The 12823-nt window shown below is 44.0% G+C and overlaps 1 protein-coding gene across 2 annotated transcripts in view; it reads right to left on the bottom strand.

Moving 5' to 3' along the window:
• The window catches only part of itga5 (integrin, alpha 5 (fibronectin receptor, alpha polypeptide)), a 55669-nt gene that overhangs the window by 40813 nt on the left and 2033 nt on the right, over positions 1-12823 (bottom strand). For both annotated transcript variants that reach the window (XM_074642805.1, XM_074642804.1), the window contains exon 2: positions 2142-2272. In XM_074642805.1, the coding sequence (XP_074498906.1) occupies positions 2142-2272 (131 nt within the window). The remainder of the gene's footprint in view (positions 1-2141; positions 2273-12823) is intronic.

Here is a 12823-nt window from a genome sequence, read left to right as displayed (position 1 = left end):
AGGGTACCGAGCAGCGGTGTGTCCAATAAAAGCATGTTGTTAAAGCAGGCTTGTGAAACACTCAGTGGAATATTTCTCCCTATTGTGCATTATGGACAGTAAATTTAAGTTGGCCCACAATGCTAAGCTTTGATTTCTCAGGAAAGAGGCCAGAAGCTCCGCGGTAACTGTCCCTCTATATGCATGATTCATACTGTGAGTGTGTGTGTTTTCAGGGCTAGCAGTCTTTTTACTTTGATTGTCCCTTTCTTCACCTCACCATGGCCCTATTGTGCAAAACAGGCTGATGACAACATACTGAAACATGAATCCATTCATTAGACAACCTCCTAGACTTCCTTGTGTTCTCCCAAACCACTTTATCTAATTCTGATTCAACCGGAGCCTTTTTGTCAGGACCGGCGGTGTCCGCTTCACCTGTCATACCAACAGGACATCTCTTTGTGTGACCTATTTGTTTATTGGTTGCTTATCTCCTTATAGCTCCAACACAAACACAGCCTGGAGGAAAGGAAAGAGTATCCTTCAAAAAACCTCTTCAACTCCCCATTATCCTTTTCATTCCCAAAGAGAAGACACAAACAGGAAAAAAGGATCATCCTGCGTCCAGGAACCCAAAAAGCTCAGTGGAGTGGAACTCTGACGCCTGATCCTGACCGGTTGCTGACACCAGGAGCAGAGAGGAAATGCTCCGATGGCTTCAAAAGTGGACAGAGAAGCAGCAAACCTCGGCCATTTTAAAGGAACACCGTGAAACATTTCAGGGGTATAATATTCACAACTCTGTTTTCATTAGTGTATAATCACCAATTCATCAAGAATTGTTGCGTTTTTGTTAGCTTAGAATGAGCCTTTCATAATCTACATAGGAGGCAGGAGTTCATGGAGTCCGCCATGTAGCTCCGTCATGTTTCTACAGTAGCCCAGAAGGAACAAACCAAACACTGGCTCTAGAAACAGCCTTTCATGTTTTTACATTACATGAAGGCCACCGTAGTTTTCTGACACCCTTGTGAAACTGCGGTAATGTGAGACGCAGAGTGCAAAACCGTGGTACCACCAGCTCCCGTCGGACTTCTGTTGCTCCTAAGGTAGTGTTATTATGGTATGGATGGCCTTGGAGCATGTCAAACAACGCATTTTGCACTTGCCGGTTCACGTTACTGCAGTCTTGGAAAGGGAAGAGTGAGCGAAGGGGTACTCGGTTGGTTGCAATCTGCAACCACACCACTCAATGCCACCAAATCCTACACACTGCACCTTTAAAGGCCCTGACACACCAAGTCGACGGTCAGCCGTCGGACAGTTTGGGTCCGTCGGTGAGCGTACGTATATCGGTCTAGTTTTTTCAGGTGTGTCCCACATTGTCGGCTCTAGTCTGCCCATGTTGGAGGTTTTTAGGCCGATTCAGCATGTTGAATCGGTGGTGGAGCCCATCGGTGAGAAAAATCACTCTGATTGGCGGTTCAGCTTAAACGAATCAGTGCACAAGAAGAGAAACGGGAGTGAGGAAAGTAAGCCAACGACTAAAGTCAATAGGAAAAACACAGAAGGCTCTTCTCCTTTTTCATCTTCATCTCATCTGATCGTTCCAATACACGGATATTTTCACAACGACATGAACATCTGGAGTGAAGCTAAGTGGTGAGTGAGAGTGGTATGGAAATGGTCAGTAAACGCCGCTTTGTTTCTTGTACGTATCATAACAACGGCTTGTATATCCACAGTCCTCGGTCTTTTGGTTTCTCTTTTTGAATGATGAAAACAGACTACTGCCGCCTGCTGGTGAGGAGAGTTATTTCATCTCACGCAGGCGCAGAACGTACGTGGTAGTAGGCTGTAGTCTTTGCGGTGTGTTCGAGTGCATCTTTTTGGCCAAGACAAAGGTGACGTGAGGCGATGCAAGTGGTAGCCTTCGTTGCTGCTAGTTCATTGATGTCGGGTTGGTGTGTCTGGGCCTTAAGAGAGTTTAAACATTGCACGCAGCTTCTCAAACTCTCCAACAACCAGGTAGTCACATGCAAAGCTAGAACAGCATTTGTTGAAGATTGGTCGTCCAATCAAAAAATTAGGAGAATAAAAAAAGCTGAGTTGACAGTACAGCTGTCAGACCTTCCCAACAGCTCTATCATAATGCTTACCTTCAGTATCAAACTCGATGGTGTGACAATCTGATTGGCTGAGGCTCCATGGACAGTAGAAGACGGATCCTCCTTCTGTAACGTTAACCTGCCTTGTGTTGGCTTTGGGAGCTCCTATCACCACACTCACACTGCAAACAGGAGACAAAAAGAGATACAACATGCTGTAAATCTAGTTTACCCAACCATGTGATACATATAAACCTACATTTCTTTACCAAACCATTGCTATGGTTTGCAGCTCTTTTAGCCTGGCCTTAATTAAAAGTTGCATTCCAGACCTCCCACCCGACAGCTTTAAATACGACGCAGTACGCACATTTTACCGCTTAGCGAGCCGAATTCTGACTCACAAGCAAAACATTTGAACAGGTTGCAGTGCTGTTTTACATAATCCCCATACAACCAGGGGGGAACTGTTGCTATGACATGTGCACATGTGATGCTCACAGACCCTTTCGCTGCACTTGTGCAGGCAGGAGAAGCACTCACACGGTCACACATGCATCCCTGTGGGGCAGATTCAATAGGAAAACAAGAAAGCAGACAGGCTAAGTGGAGGCACGTTCTTGTTTCTTCAGCTGTGGCATTATACTTCCACGTCCTTGGAGCTGCACTGTGCAACTACAGGACCACTTCAACTGACATAGAACGAATCAGCGAGGCGACAGGTGAGCCTTCAGAGATGAAAGAAAAGAAGAAAAGTGAGATACGTTAATGGAGAAAATAAAGATTTGAGCATGGTAAAGTTGGAAAAGAATATCCCCCAGTAGATAATTGGTCTTAAGTGGATGGCTTAGCCATTACCTCATTCTGGATCCACTTGACCCGACAAGAATCACACACACAGTCACTGGCAGTGATGTGGGTAAAGGAGGCAAGAGACAATCGAGACCAGACGATGTCTACGGGGCTCCAAAACAGGAAGAGTCCACCCTTTCCTGCCCCAGATCTTCCAATAGTGCAAGAATGTTTACATTTTGGTTAAATTTAGCATCCTGCCCCCAAGGGTAACTACTCAGCGGGGTCCAGAGAGGAAGACGGGGGGAGCCAGCATGAGTCTAAAAGCAGTTAAACCGTGCAATATTCCAAGGCCTTGTAATCCACGATAATTAATCCCACTGAACCTATCTATTATCTCGGATGACAAAACGCAGAAAGTTATGGGATGGCTTACGGAAAAAAATCTAACAGAAGTGGGCCGGAGTGCGTTGGTAGTCACTAGCTATGAAAACATTTCATCATCTATGGTTTTGAGAACACACAACTGTGTGGAGAACAAAGGGAAGGTCAGCAGAGCAGAAGTTTAATATCACACCGATACTGTGGTCTTGATAACAATGCCAATTCCAAATGTGGAGCAGAAACTCCTGGTTTGTGTTGGAAGAGAGAAAAAGAAACAAACCGGTCCAACTTGGAGAGCGAGAAACATTTTTTGACCGCGTGTGCAGAGGCAGGAATATCCCAGTGAGCCGCAGAGCTCCACCTGTACAGTAATCTAAATCCCAGAGAGGCTTCCTGGTTAGATGATTTGAGATAGCTGAAGATCTCCCTCTCGCTTCCTCAAAACTCTCACACACAGATATGCAAGCAGTCAGTAAATGTTTAACACGAGCAGACCAATCTGTTATGTGCCTGTCTACACGTCAGCACTCTTGTATGGAGGACGGAAGCTGCCAAAAAATAAATAAATGACTCGATATATAACTAAATATGTCATTAAATGTAACAAAAATAATATTGAAATAAATGTAGCCGTTAATTAATATATAGAACGTGACATAAATTGATATTTCTATTTTAATATGCTTCTTTATTTATTTATCTTTGTATTAGTTCCTTTATTTATTTATTTACTCTTCTGTTTAATTTTCCATTTTATTTATTCATGTATTTATTTTTTATTATTATTTTTACATTTATTTTTAATATTACTTTTGCTACATTTATTTATTTATTTATCGAGTCATTTATTTATTCATTAATTTATTTTTTTTATTTTGACAGGTTCTGTCCTCCATACTCTTGTCAAAAAACAAACTGTAAGAAGGATTACCTACGCTGAACGACATGGCTGCAAAAAGTTTCAGAGCCGAACGAATAACAGAAATTCTTCTACGCCAAAAACCTTTTCGAAATAATCTGAAATGCAAGCACATGTATGCGATAAGCGACCCCGCTGGAGGAACATGTACACACTATAACAAGGCCAAGGAAACTGGATGCCGCTGCATCTTTTTTGTTGAATCCGATCTGAACGGAGACCAGCCGTAGTTGGCTGTGGCAGCTTTTCAAAGGGGGAAAAAAATACAGGAAATAACATAACAAGCAGATCATGCTTTAATCAGCACGTTGGCGGTTGAAGCGAGTTTTCACTACCTTACACAGATGTGCAGACACACACACACAGATTGATAGCGATCTGAAAGTACTGTGAATGAGGAGGGAATTAGCATCTAATGGGTCTTTATCTGGCGAGGATCAGTCTAGCTCTAAGCTGGCATTTCTCCGCCCTACTACACCTTATCTGCTAGCTGTGAGCTCAAAAGGTAGAGCTTTAGCATCATTAGCATTTAATGAATATGTAACTGCAGTCGGCTGCATTACAAATTCCTTTGTGAAAGTAGGTGGAGTGTATGACCGGCTCTTGGGATGGGTATGCAAATATATGTAATTGGTGGGGGGGCGATCCTTAACTCATCCTCATTGGGTCCAAACCACTGTGGCTAAAGAGAGTCTAGACAAAAGGCTATTTACACTGGCCGTGTTCAGACTTGGTATTAAGATGCATCCTATAGTGATTCGAACACAAGTGGACAGCTTTAAGAACGTCTGCTCACACCTGGCATTAGAATGCGTCTCCACATACATCTGGAGTGACCACTTGTGAATCGAACTCACTTCCCCGCTCTATATGCAAATAAACACGTAGTAAACACACGGCTAATACACTGTAGCAGACTTTGTGACATAATATTACAGGAATGTCAAGTAATATCCTACATATTCGTGAATTCTGGTACATTTTTATCAACATCAAATTAGGGGTTATTGTACGGGGACCTCCAAGCTGCCGGCATCACCGCCTTTGCCAGGCAATAGCAGGGTACAGAGCTTCAGAGAGCCGGGGATGAGAGTGAGTGATGATGGGGATCACAGCAGGCAAAGCCTTGACCAATCTTAAGTGATGTTCACAGAAATGTTTTGGCTACTGGAGAATTCTTCAACCCCACCAGCTGCCATACAGCAGCCACTAATGACCTCCACCCCCCAGCTGACAATTAAGCATTAATTAAACTACTTTAAGTGATCTGGGCCGCCAGCGAGGAATGCATAAACAACAGCTTCACTGTAACTGAGGACTGGGTTTGTCTCATTTGAAGCTCAGAAAACCTTCCAACGCACCACAATTGCCAGACTGTAACCACTATTTTATGTGGGGTTGAGAGATTAGGGGTGATGCAGAGTGCTGGAACTTGCTGATGTGACACTATTGTGCGTGGCCATGGCTAATACGGTTTATGATGAGGTTACATAGGGAGGCTGTCAGAGGGCAAATTCCTCTGGTACCCCCCGCCCCTTTAGTCCAAACATTATTCCCCCCCCACCAATTCCACATTTAATTGTCTTCTACCCAGCTGCAAAAGCTGATGTCACTTGAACGCTATTATAACTGCTTTGAGCTAGAAAGGGGCGGGGGGAGAAATGACATATGTTAAGGCTGCCAGTGCCGGCTGCAGTCACCACCTGCAGTCATAAACACGGCTCAATGCACGCTGTGGCACAGACGCAGAAGGAGAGAGTGGGGGGAAAATGAGTTGTGGACTTCAAACTTCAGCGACACCGAAGTAAAACATGTACAGCAGCCCTGTCCCCGACAAATGACGTTCCCATACAACGAAACTGCATTGTGAATTAACAGAGGCAGTTCTAGAGAGAGGCCAGAGGGGGCCAGTGCCACAGAAATATTAAGCATGGAACCCCCTCTGAACTCCCTTACTGTGGCAGATATTTTGGTACATTTTCCCCCTACATTTATCCCCATAGCAGTGATCAAATGTACGTTAGCATTGAATGAGTATTATGGTGTTTATTGTTATATGTGTATCGTTAATCTTTTGGAGAACCAAACCTATGGGGCTGGTAAATGGACTACATTAAGTGCTTTTTTAGTCTTAGCGACCACTCAAAGCACTTTACAACATAAGTCAGCAATCACCCATTCACACACACATTCACACACTGGTGGGTGGCAGAGGCTGCCATGCAAGGTGCCACCTGTTCCTCTGGAGCGATAAACACTAACACTTGGGGTTCAGTACCTTGCCCACAGACACTTGGATATGTCGACTGCAGGGGCCAGGGATCGTACCACAACTTCTGATTAGTGGACGACTGCTGTACCTCCCGAGGTATGTAATAGTTGTGCTTAAAGGTGCAGTGTGTAGGATTTGGCGGTATCAACTGAGGCCTCTCCCGTGTGCCAAGGGTGTTAGAGAGCTACGGTGGCTGACGCGAAAAATGTGAATGGCGCTCTCTAGAGCCAGTTGTAGGTCATTTGGAGCAGACTTTGTTTAGAGTGTGTGTACGGGGGAAGTGAGTGGTGAAGCACTAGAGAAAGGCGGCGACGGGAGTGAGTAACGTTCTCGACTGCGGCCCAAGTCGTTCTGGGCTACTGTAGAAACATGCCGGTGCAACATGGCGGACTCCGTGAAGAGTATGTAGATATAAACGTCTCATTCTATGCTAACGAAAACACAATTCTTATTTTCAGGTGATTATACACAAAAGAAAACACAGTTATTAATATCATATTCCATTTCTGCCAATAAATCCCCCTAATTGTTACACACTGGTCCTTGTGTACCCCTAAAATCACATGTGGCCCCAGCCTGCCCCACTCCCCCCCCATTTTAAGAGGTTTAGAATTGCCACTGCGAATTATGTTTCGAGGGAAAAGTATTTTATCGTTTGTTTTTTGACGTATCACAAATACGTTTATAATGATAGTCCGTGAAAGTGGTGGACGGGTCAAACAAACACAGGACTTTCACCAAGGAGAGCCCTGTTCATGTCCAGAGTGAAAATAAAAGTCAACGTTCACTTATTTTAATTTACATCCATGGCTTTCTATCATAGCAAACAGAGTCATTTTTAAGCCAAACCATGATGTTCTTTACGACCTAACCAAGTAGTTTAGTAGTAGTTTGTTGCATTTTTTATTTTGTTTTCTTTCAATTAACAACGTTAACCACATGTTTAAAACATACAAAACTACCACACTATTTACCATTTACTGCAAGGAAAAAAAAGATTGAGTACATGTTAGCAGTAGGTCAAATGCAGAATGCAAAAATACCAATAATAATGTCCTTCTGCATTCAGATTTATTTTTGCAGTATGCAAGCCAGCATGCTTTTCTGGCTATTCTGACCCACAATCCTCTGCGCAGTAGATATATGAGCTCAATGTTATGACAAAGTAGTATGTCCTAATTGTATGGGGCAGCTGCAGTACATAGTAAAAGTAAAAAGAAAAAGTATGTGATTTGGAACGCAGCTTCTGTTTCCCTCAGAACGTGATTGAGAATGCAGTTTAGTTGTGTGGGAACGTAATGTTGTAGGAGACCAGGTTGACCCAGGGAGTTTACACAGAGCTATCACCACATGCTTAAACACTGGAGTGGTTCCATATCAGTAGAGAAACTCAGCTGCAGCGACCTGATCTGAGCCAGCAGCAGCTCTTGACCTTTACCGCTCCCCCTCCCACAGCGGAGAAATGGAGCATAAATACAACAAACATCTCTGAAGAATCACCTGACCAACATAATGAAATGATACCTGGATCAACGGGAGTTAGTCGACATGTTGAACAAATTAATGAATAATCGTATGTCATCCTGCAGTAATATTGACTTTTCAAAGCATGCGTGGGCACTTAGAGTGAGATCAGCTGAATGACATGAAATGAGAAGCACAAGTGATGACTTATTCTAGACCACATGGAGCCATACGAATAGTCTCATGTCCTCTCAGAACCAAGGCCAGACAGAAGCTGTTTGAGTCCTTACGGCTGCCATATGGACGATCGTCTACTCACACACACCACATACACACGTGTTCTCAGTGCTGCTGTCCTGGAGCCTGAGGATGATGAGAGTAGCAGTGCCTGCTGGGATGGCGTGTGCTGCTGACTATACAGACTGTCTACTGTGCTGAGCCGAAACCACATTTTTTGTTAACGGTCAGACGGTTTACTGTAAGAGCCAGATAAAGGATCTGTATGTTGCTTTACGGGCCTGGAGCAAGTTGTGTCTTTTATGACAGCATCCGCATCCCAGGATGAACTTGAAAAGGAGCCACTGAGATCTGATCCGCCGACCGGTGTTGATCAGATAAACAGTCCGGTCTGTCGAGGATCTGATCCCACCATCACCACAAAAAACATTTCCTTGGTATCCTCAAAAGGATAATACTGTTGGGCAACAGGTGGCCTGCAGATCACAAGAGCTGCTGGTCAGGGTAGCCAAAAAATTTTGTTTAGTGTCACACAGGAAAAATGTAAATTTTATAGTTTAACTTGATGATTTACGCTACTCTGCAGCTGGGTAGGAGTCGCTACTAGCCTGGTAACTGAATCAGCAAGACCATGACAAGCTGATTTAGCGATTTCAACCTTTCAGTAGGCGACGATCATCCTGTGGCTGTATTATACCATCCTTATGGGTGCTTTTACAGTTAAGCAGCAGTGGGCCGAATATTTTTGGCATCATTGAGCAAAATTTTCATAATAACCTTTCAGCATATTGTAATTCAAGTGTTCTGAGAGAAAACTAGACTTCTGCTCCTCCTCATGGCTCTGTTTTCAGACTTTAGAACATCTAGCCCGTGACGGGAGACTTTGGCCAATCACAGGTCATTTCAGAGAGAGAGTGTTCCTATTGGCTGTTCATTCAACGGAGGCAGCTGTCAATCACTCTTAAACTCCGATCAAACGGTCAAACTAGGCAGTGCTGATCAAATATGAATTCTGTTACTCTAAGGCGTATTATTTCTCGCCTCAAATGTTTTCAGAAACATCTTGTAGTGTACTGTTTAGCTGTAAAATGAGAAAGTCTACTCTGGCTGGTATTTCCTCAACTGATCTCAACATGGCTGCTGGGTCACAAACTTTCTCATTTTACAGCTAAACAGTACACTACAAGATGTTTCTGAAAACATTTGAGGCAAGAAATAGGCTTTACAGTAACAGAATATTGATTCATATTTGATCAGCGCTGCCTAGTTTGACCGTTTGATCGGAGTTTGGGAGTGATTGACAGCTGCTCAGAGACAGCAGGCTCCAGCTCGAATCTGATTGGTTTTTTTCCTCCAGTCTGTGAAATCTTGCATATGCCAATAGGAGCACCAGAGGACACCGTAGGACACCGGAGGACACAGAGGAACATGATTTTTTTTCAGATTACCTGTCTCATGCACTACTGTCAGGATATAGTGACTGTTTTATGAAAATAACTTTTTTAATCATATTTGCTCCAACTTGCCGACTGCTGCATTAATGTGTGAAAACCAGCAGCTGCTCTGTCTGAACCACCAACCATGCAAAAAGCCTTTAACAAGTGGCAAGTGAGAAATCTGAAACATCCTGCTGCTTAAAAAAAAAAAAATGACGTTGTGGTCGAGCCAATGCATTCTCTCATACCAAACTGTTTTCCCACCCACAAATACAACCCCTCCCTCCACTTTTCACAGTCCCAACTGCCCTAAAATCCTCCTGCAGGGAGTTGAACTGCTGCTGGTTCACACCTCTCCACAATGCCCACGTCAGGGGGTCCAGTCCTCTCACCTCAGGATAGAGAGGCTGTTGTATTAAACATGGTGATAGTGGGGGGAGAAGCAGCTGTTGAAACACTTTGTCTGTGCACCCCCACAACCCCAGCCGCACCCACACATGCATACATACATCCAGAGACAGCAATGGCCAGAGGTTAACGTCTCATTTCCATCTCAAATATGAGATGCTAATTTGAATTTGAGTAGAATTTGGCGGACGATGGCGTCATTTGCTTAGGATAGCCTTTTATCAAGTTACCAGAGATGTGAGTCATTTAGTGACCTGCTGGGTTTAAAACAAACCAGGCCTGCTGGCAGGCAGAGATTAAATCTAGCAAAGTATGAGTCAGGACGACCCTGACCGATGGCTAACTCCATTCCAAAGTAGACATGACGTCCTCGGGGCATTCCCAACTCGACACAGCAGCAGACGTGACGGCCGGGTCCACACATGGGCCCTTTAAACACAACGTCACCTTTTCCAGTGAAACACACACAGGCTCATTATTTAAAGGCCCCTTTTACCTACAGACCAGTAAAAGCTAGACAGGCACTTTATGTTTGAGACAAGACGGCAGTGTAGTGTGTCCCGACTGACCTTTACAGACACTAATGCTCCCAACCTACTGGCCTGATTATCAGAGGTGCATACAAAGTTTGACAACAGAAATAAGGTCAATAAATTAAGAAAGAAATGAGTCACGGTGAAAACTCCTTAAATGGAAAACAGTAAACAATTTCTGCCGTCAGACAAAGGGCCCTATTGTCTACACGCAATGACGAGAACCTGGATGAAGAAAAGCTTGGCAGCGCAAATATACAAGCTGTGCTCCTGCAACTCAAACACTCGTTTGATTTAGAAACAAGTCGGTGGAAAAGGACACCAGTGAAAACAATAACAGAAATGAGACTGATCATATATGGAGAGGGATGAGGAGAAAGCATTGCAGCTTTAGTGGCCAAAAGAGACCTCAGTCCAATGTCAATATTAGTTCAACTCAAACCCTGTTTGAGAGGGTGAACTTCAGGGGAGTGACCTACATGGATGGGCCGACCCCGGCATGAGCTCGTCATGGCCAAACCATCCGTGAGCTTAATGCACATCACCGACACGTCAGTGAAACGCATGCAGGGGACTGGAACACATTACTATCTCCATCAGAGGGTCATCCATCATTGGGCATAGCTTTTTAATGGCACTGTAATCTCACTCGGAGCAGTTAAAGCTGAAGTAGGCAAGATGGAGCAAATATGATTAAAAAAGTTATTTTTTATAAAACCCAAGTGATCTTCCAATTAGCCCAATTTTTTTTTTTCCTGAAACAACTGATTTGACAGATTTTATTTTGGGGGAGTTTTTTAGGAAAAGTCACTATATCCTGACAGTAGTGCATGAGACAGAAAAAAAAATCATGTGCCTCTGTGTCCTCCAATACTCCTAACGGCATCTGCAAGATTTCATAGACCGGAGAAAATCAACCAATCAGAGCCGAGCTGGAGCCTTGCCGTCTCAACCACTCGCGATCAAATCAATATTCTGTTACTGTTATGACTATCTCTTGCGTAAAATGTTTTCAGAATCATCTTGTAGTGTACTGTTTAGCTGTAAAATGAGAATGTTTGTTACCCGGCAGCCATGTTGAGATTAGTTGAGGAAATACCAAGCACCGCCAGCCGGACCAAACTTTCTTATTTTACAGCTAAACAGTACACTACAAGATGTTTCTGAGGCGAGAAATAGGCATTACAGTAACAGAATATTAAGTCATATTTGATCACCGTTCCCTAGTTTGACCGTTTGATCGGAGTTCACGTGTGATTGACAGCTGCGTTGAACTAACAGCCAAAATGATGCCAAAAACATTCTGCCTACTGCCGCTTTAAAAACAGTGGTTTGAAATGTATGTTTCCTCAAACATTCAACAGGCACAAGAAGTTGTCTCATCCTTTCATACAATCCAGGCCGGGTCTGTTATTATTTACAGCCCTGACCTTTTGACCCCTTCTGTCTTTGGTATGATCCACTCCCTTACCCCCGCCTGGCACTGGAGAGGAGTCAGTTACTGTTGTTTGATTGTTTGAGGAGTTCTTCCCCTGATGGAGAGGGAGGTGTGCGTGGGACTGATACATACATACATACATACATACATACTGTACATACATGTGAGGTGTCCATCTTCACTCAACATGAAACAACACACATACACCACAGGGGACCATATATCCTCTTGCCCTTCCTGTGTGCATCTGACCAGAGCCGTCAGTTCACAGACGCTACCCTCAGGCGTTCTACCATGGTGGGCCGTCTGCCAGTGTCCAAACTTAATTTTATTACGCCAGGCCGAAGGGCATGACAGACCCGCCTGTGTATGTAAACTTGCTGTCAAGTCAGACTGGGAGAAAGGAGGCCTTTGTGTTCCCTCGCAGGCCTCTCAGGGGCATTTATGGATGGGGAGAAGTATTCTTCCTCCCTGCATCTGCCATCCGTCTCATTTCGCTGATATGTCGCTGTAGTCGGAGACAGGCTTGCAGTAACTCCCTGTGCAACCCTCAACTGACCTCACCCCGCTCCCCCACGTCTTTAAAGTATGGTGATGATGATGATGTGATGGCAAAAACAAGAGATAACAGAAACTCCTTTCAGGACTATGATGATATGCGCCCACTTCTAAGAAACTGTGAATGAAAAGTGGCAGATACATGCAGATAAAGCGATGAGTCATGATCTTAAATCTGCTCCCTCGTACTTCACTTTGTTTGACATTTGACATTCTGAATACATATCATCCGCAGGGAAATTACAGGGCGCTGCATTGTAGGAGGCTACACTTAAACATTATTCCTGTTCTG

This window comes from Sebastes fasciatus, chromosome 8 (assembly GCF_043250625.1).
Source record: "Sebastes fasciatus isolate fSebFas1 chromosome 8, fSebFas1.pri, whole genome shotgun sequence".
Taxonomy (NCBI): domain Eukaryota; kingdom Metazoa; phylum Chordata; class Actinopteri; order Perciformes; family Sebastidae; genus Sebastes; species Sebastes fasciatus.
Note: the sequence above shows the minus strand (reverse complement) of the source record. Positions and strands in the feature narration are given on the sequence as shown.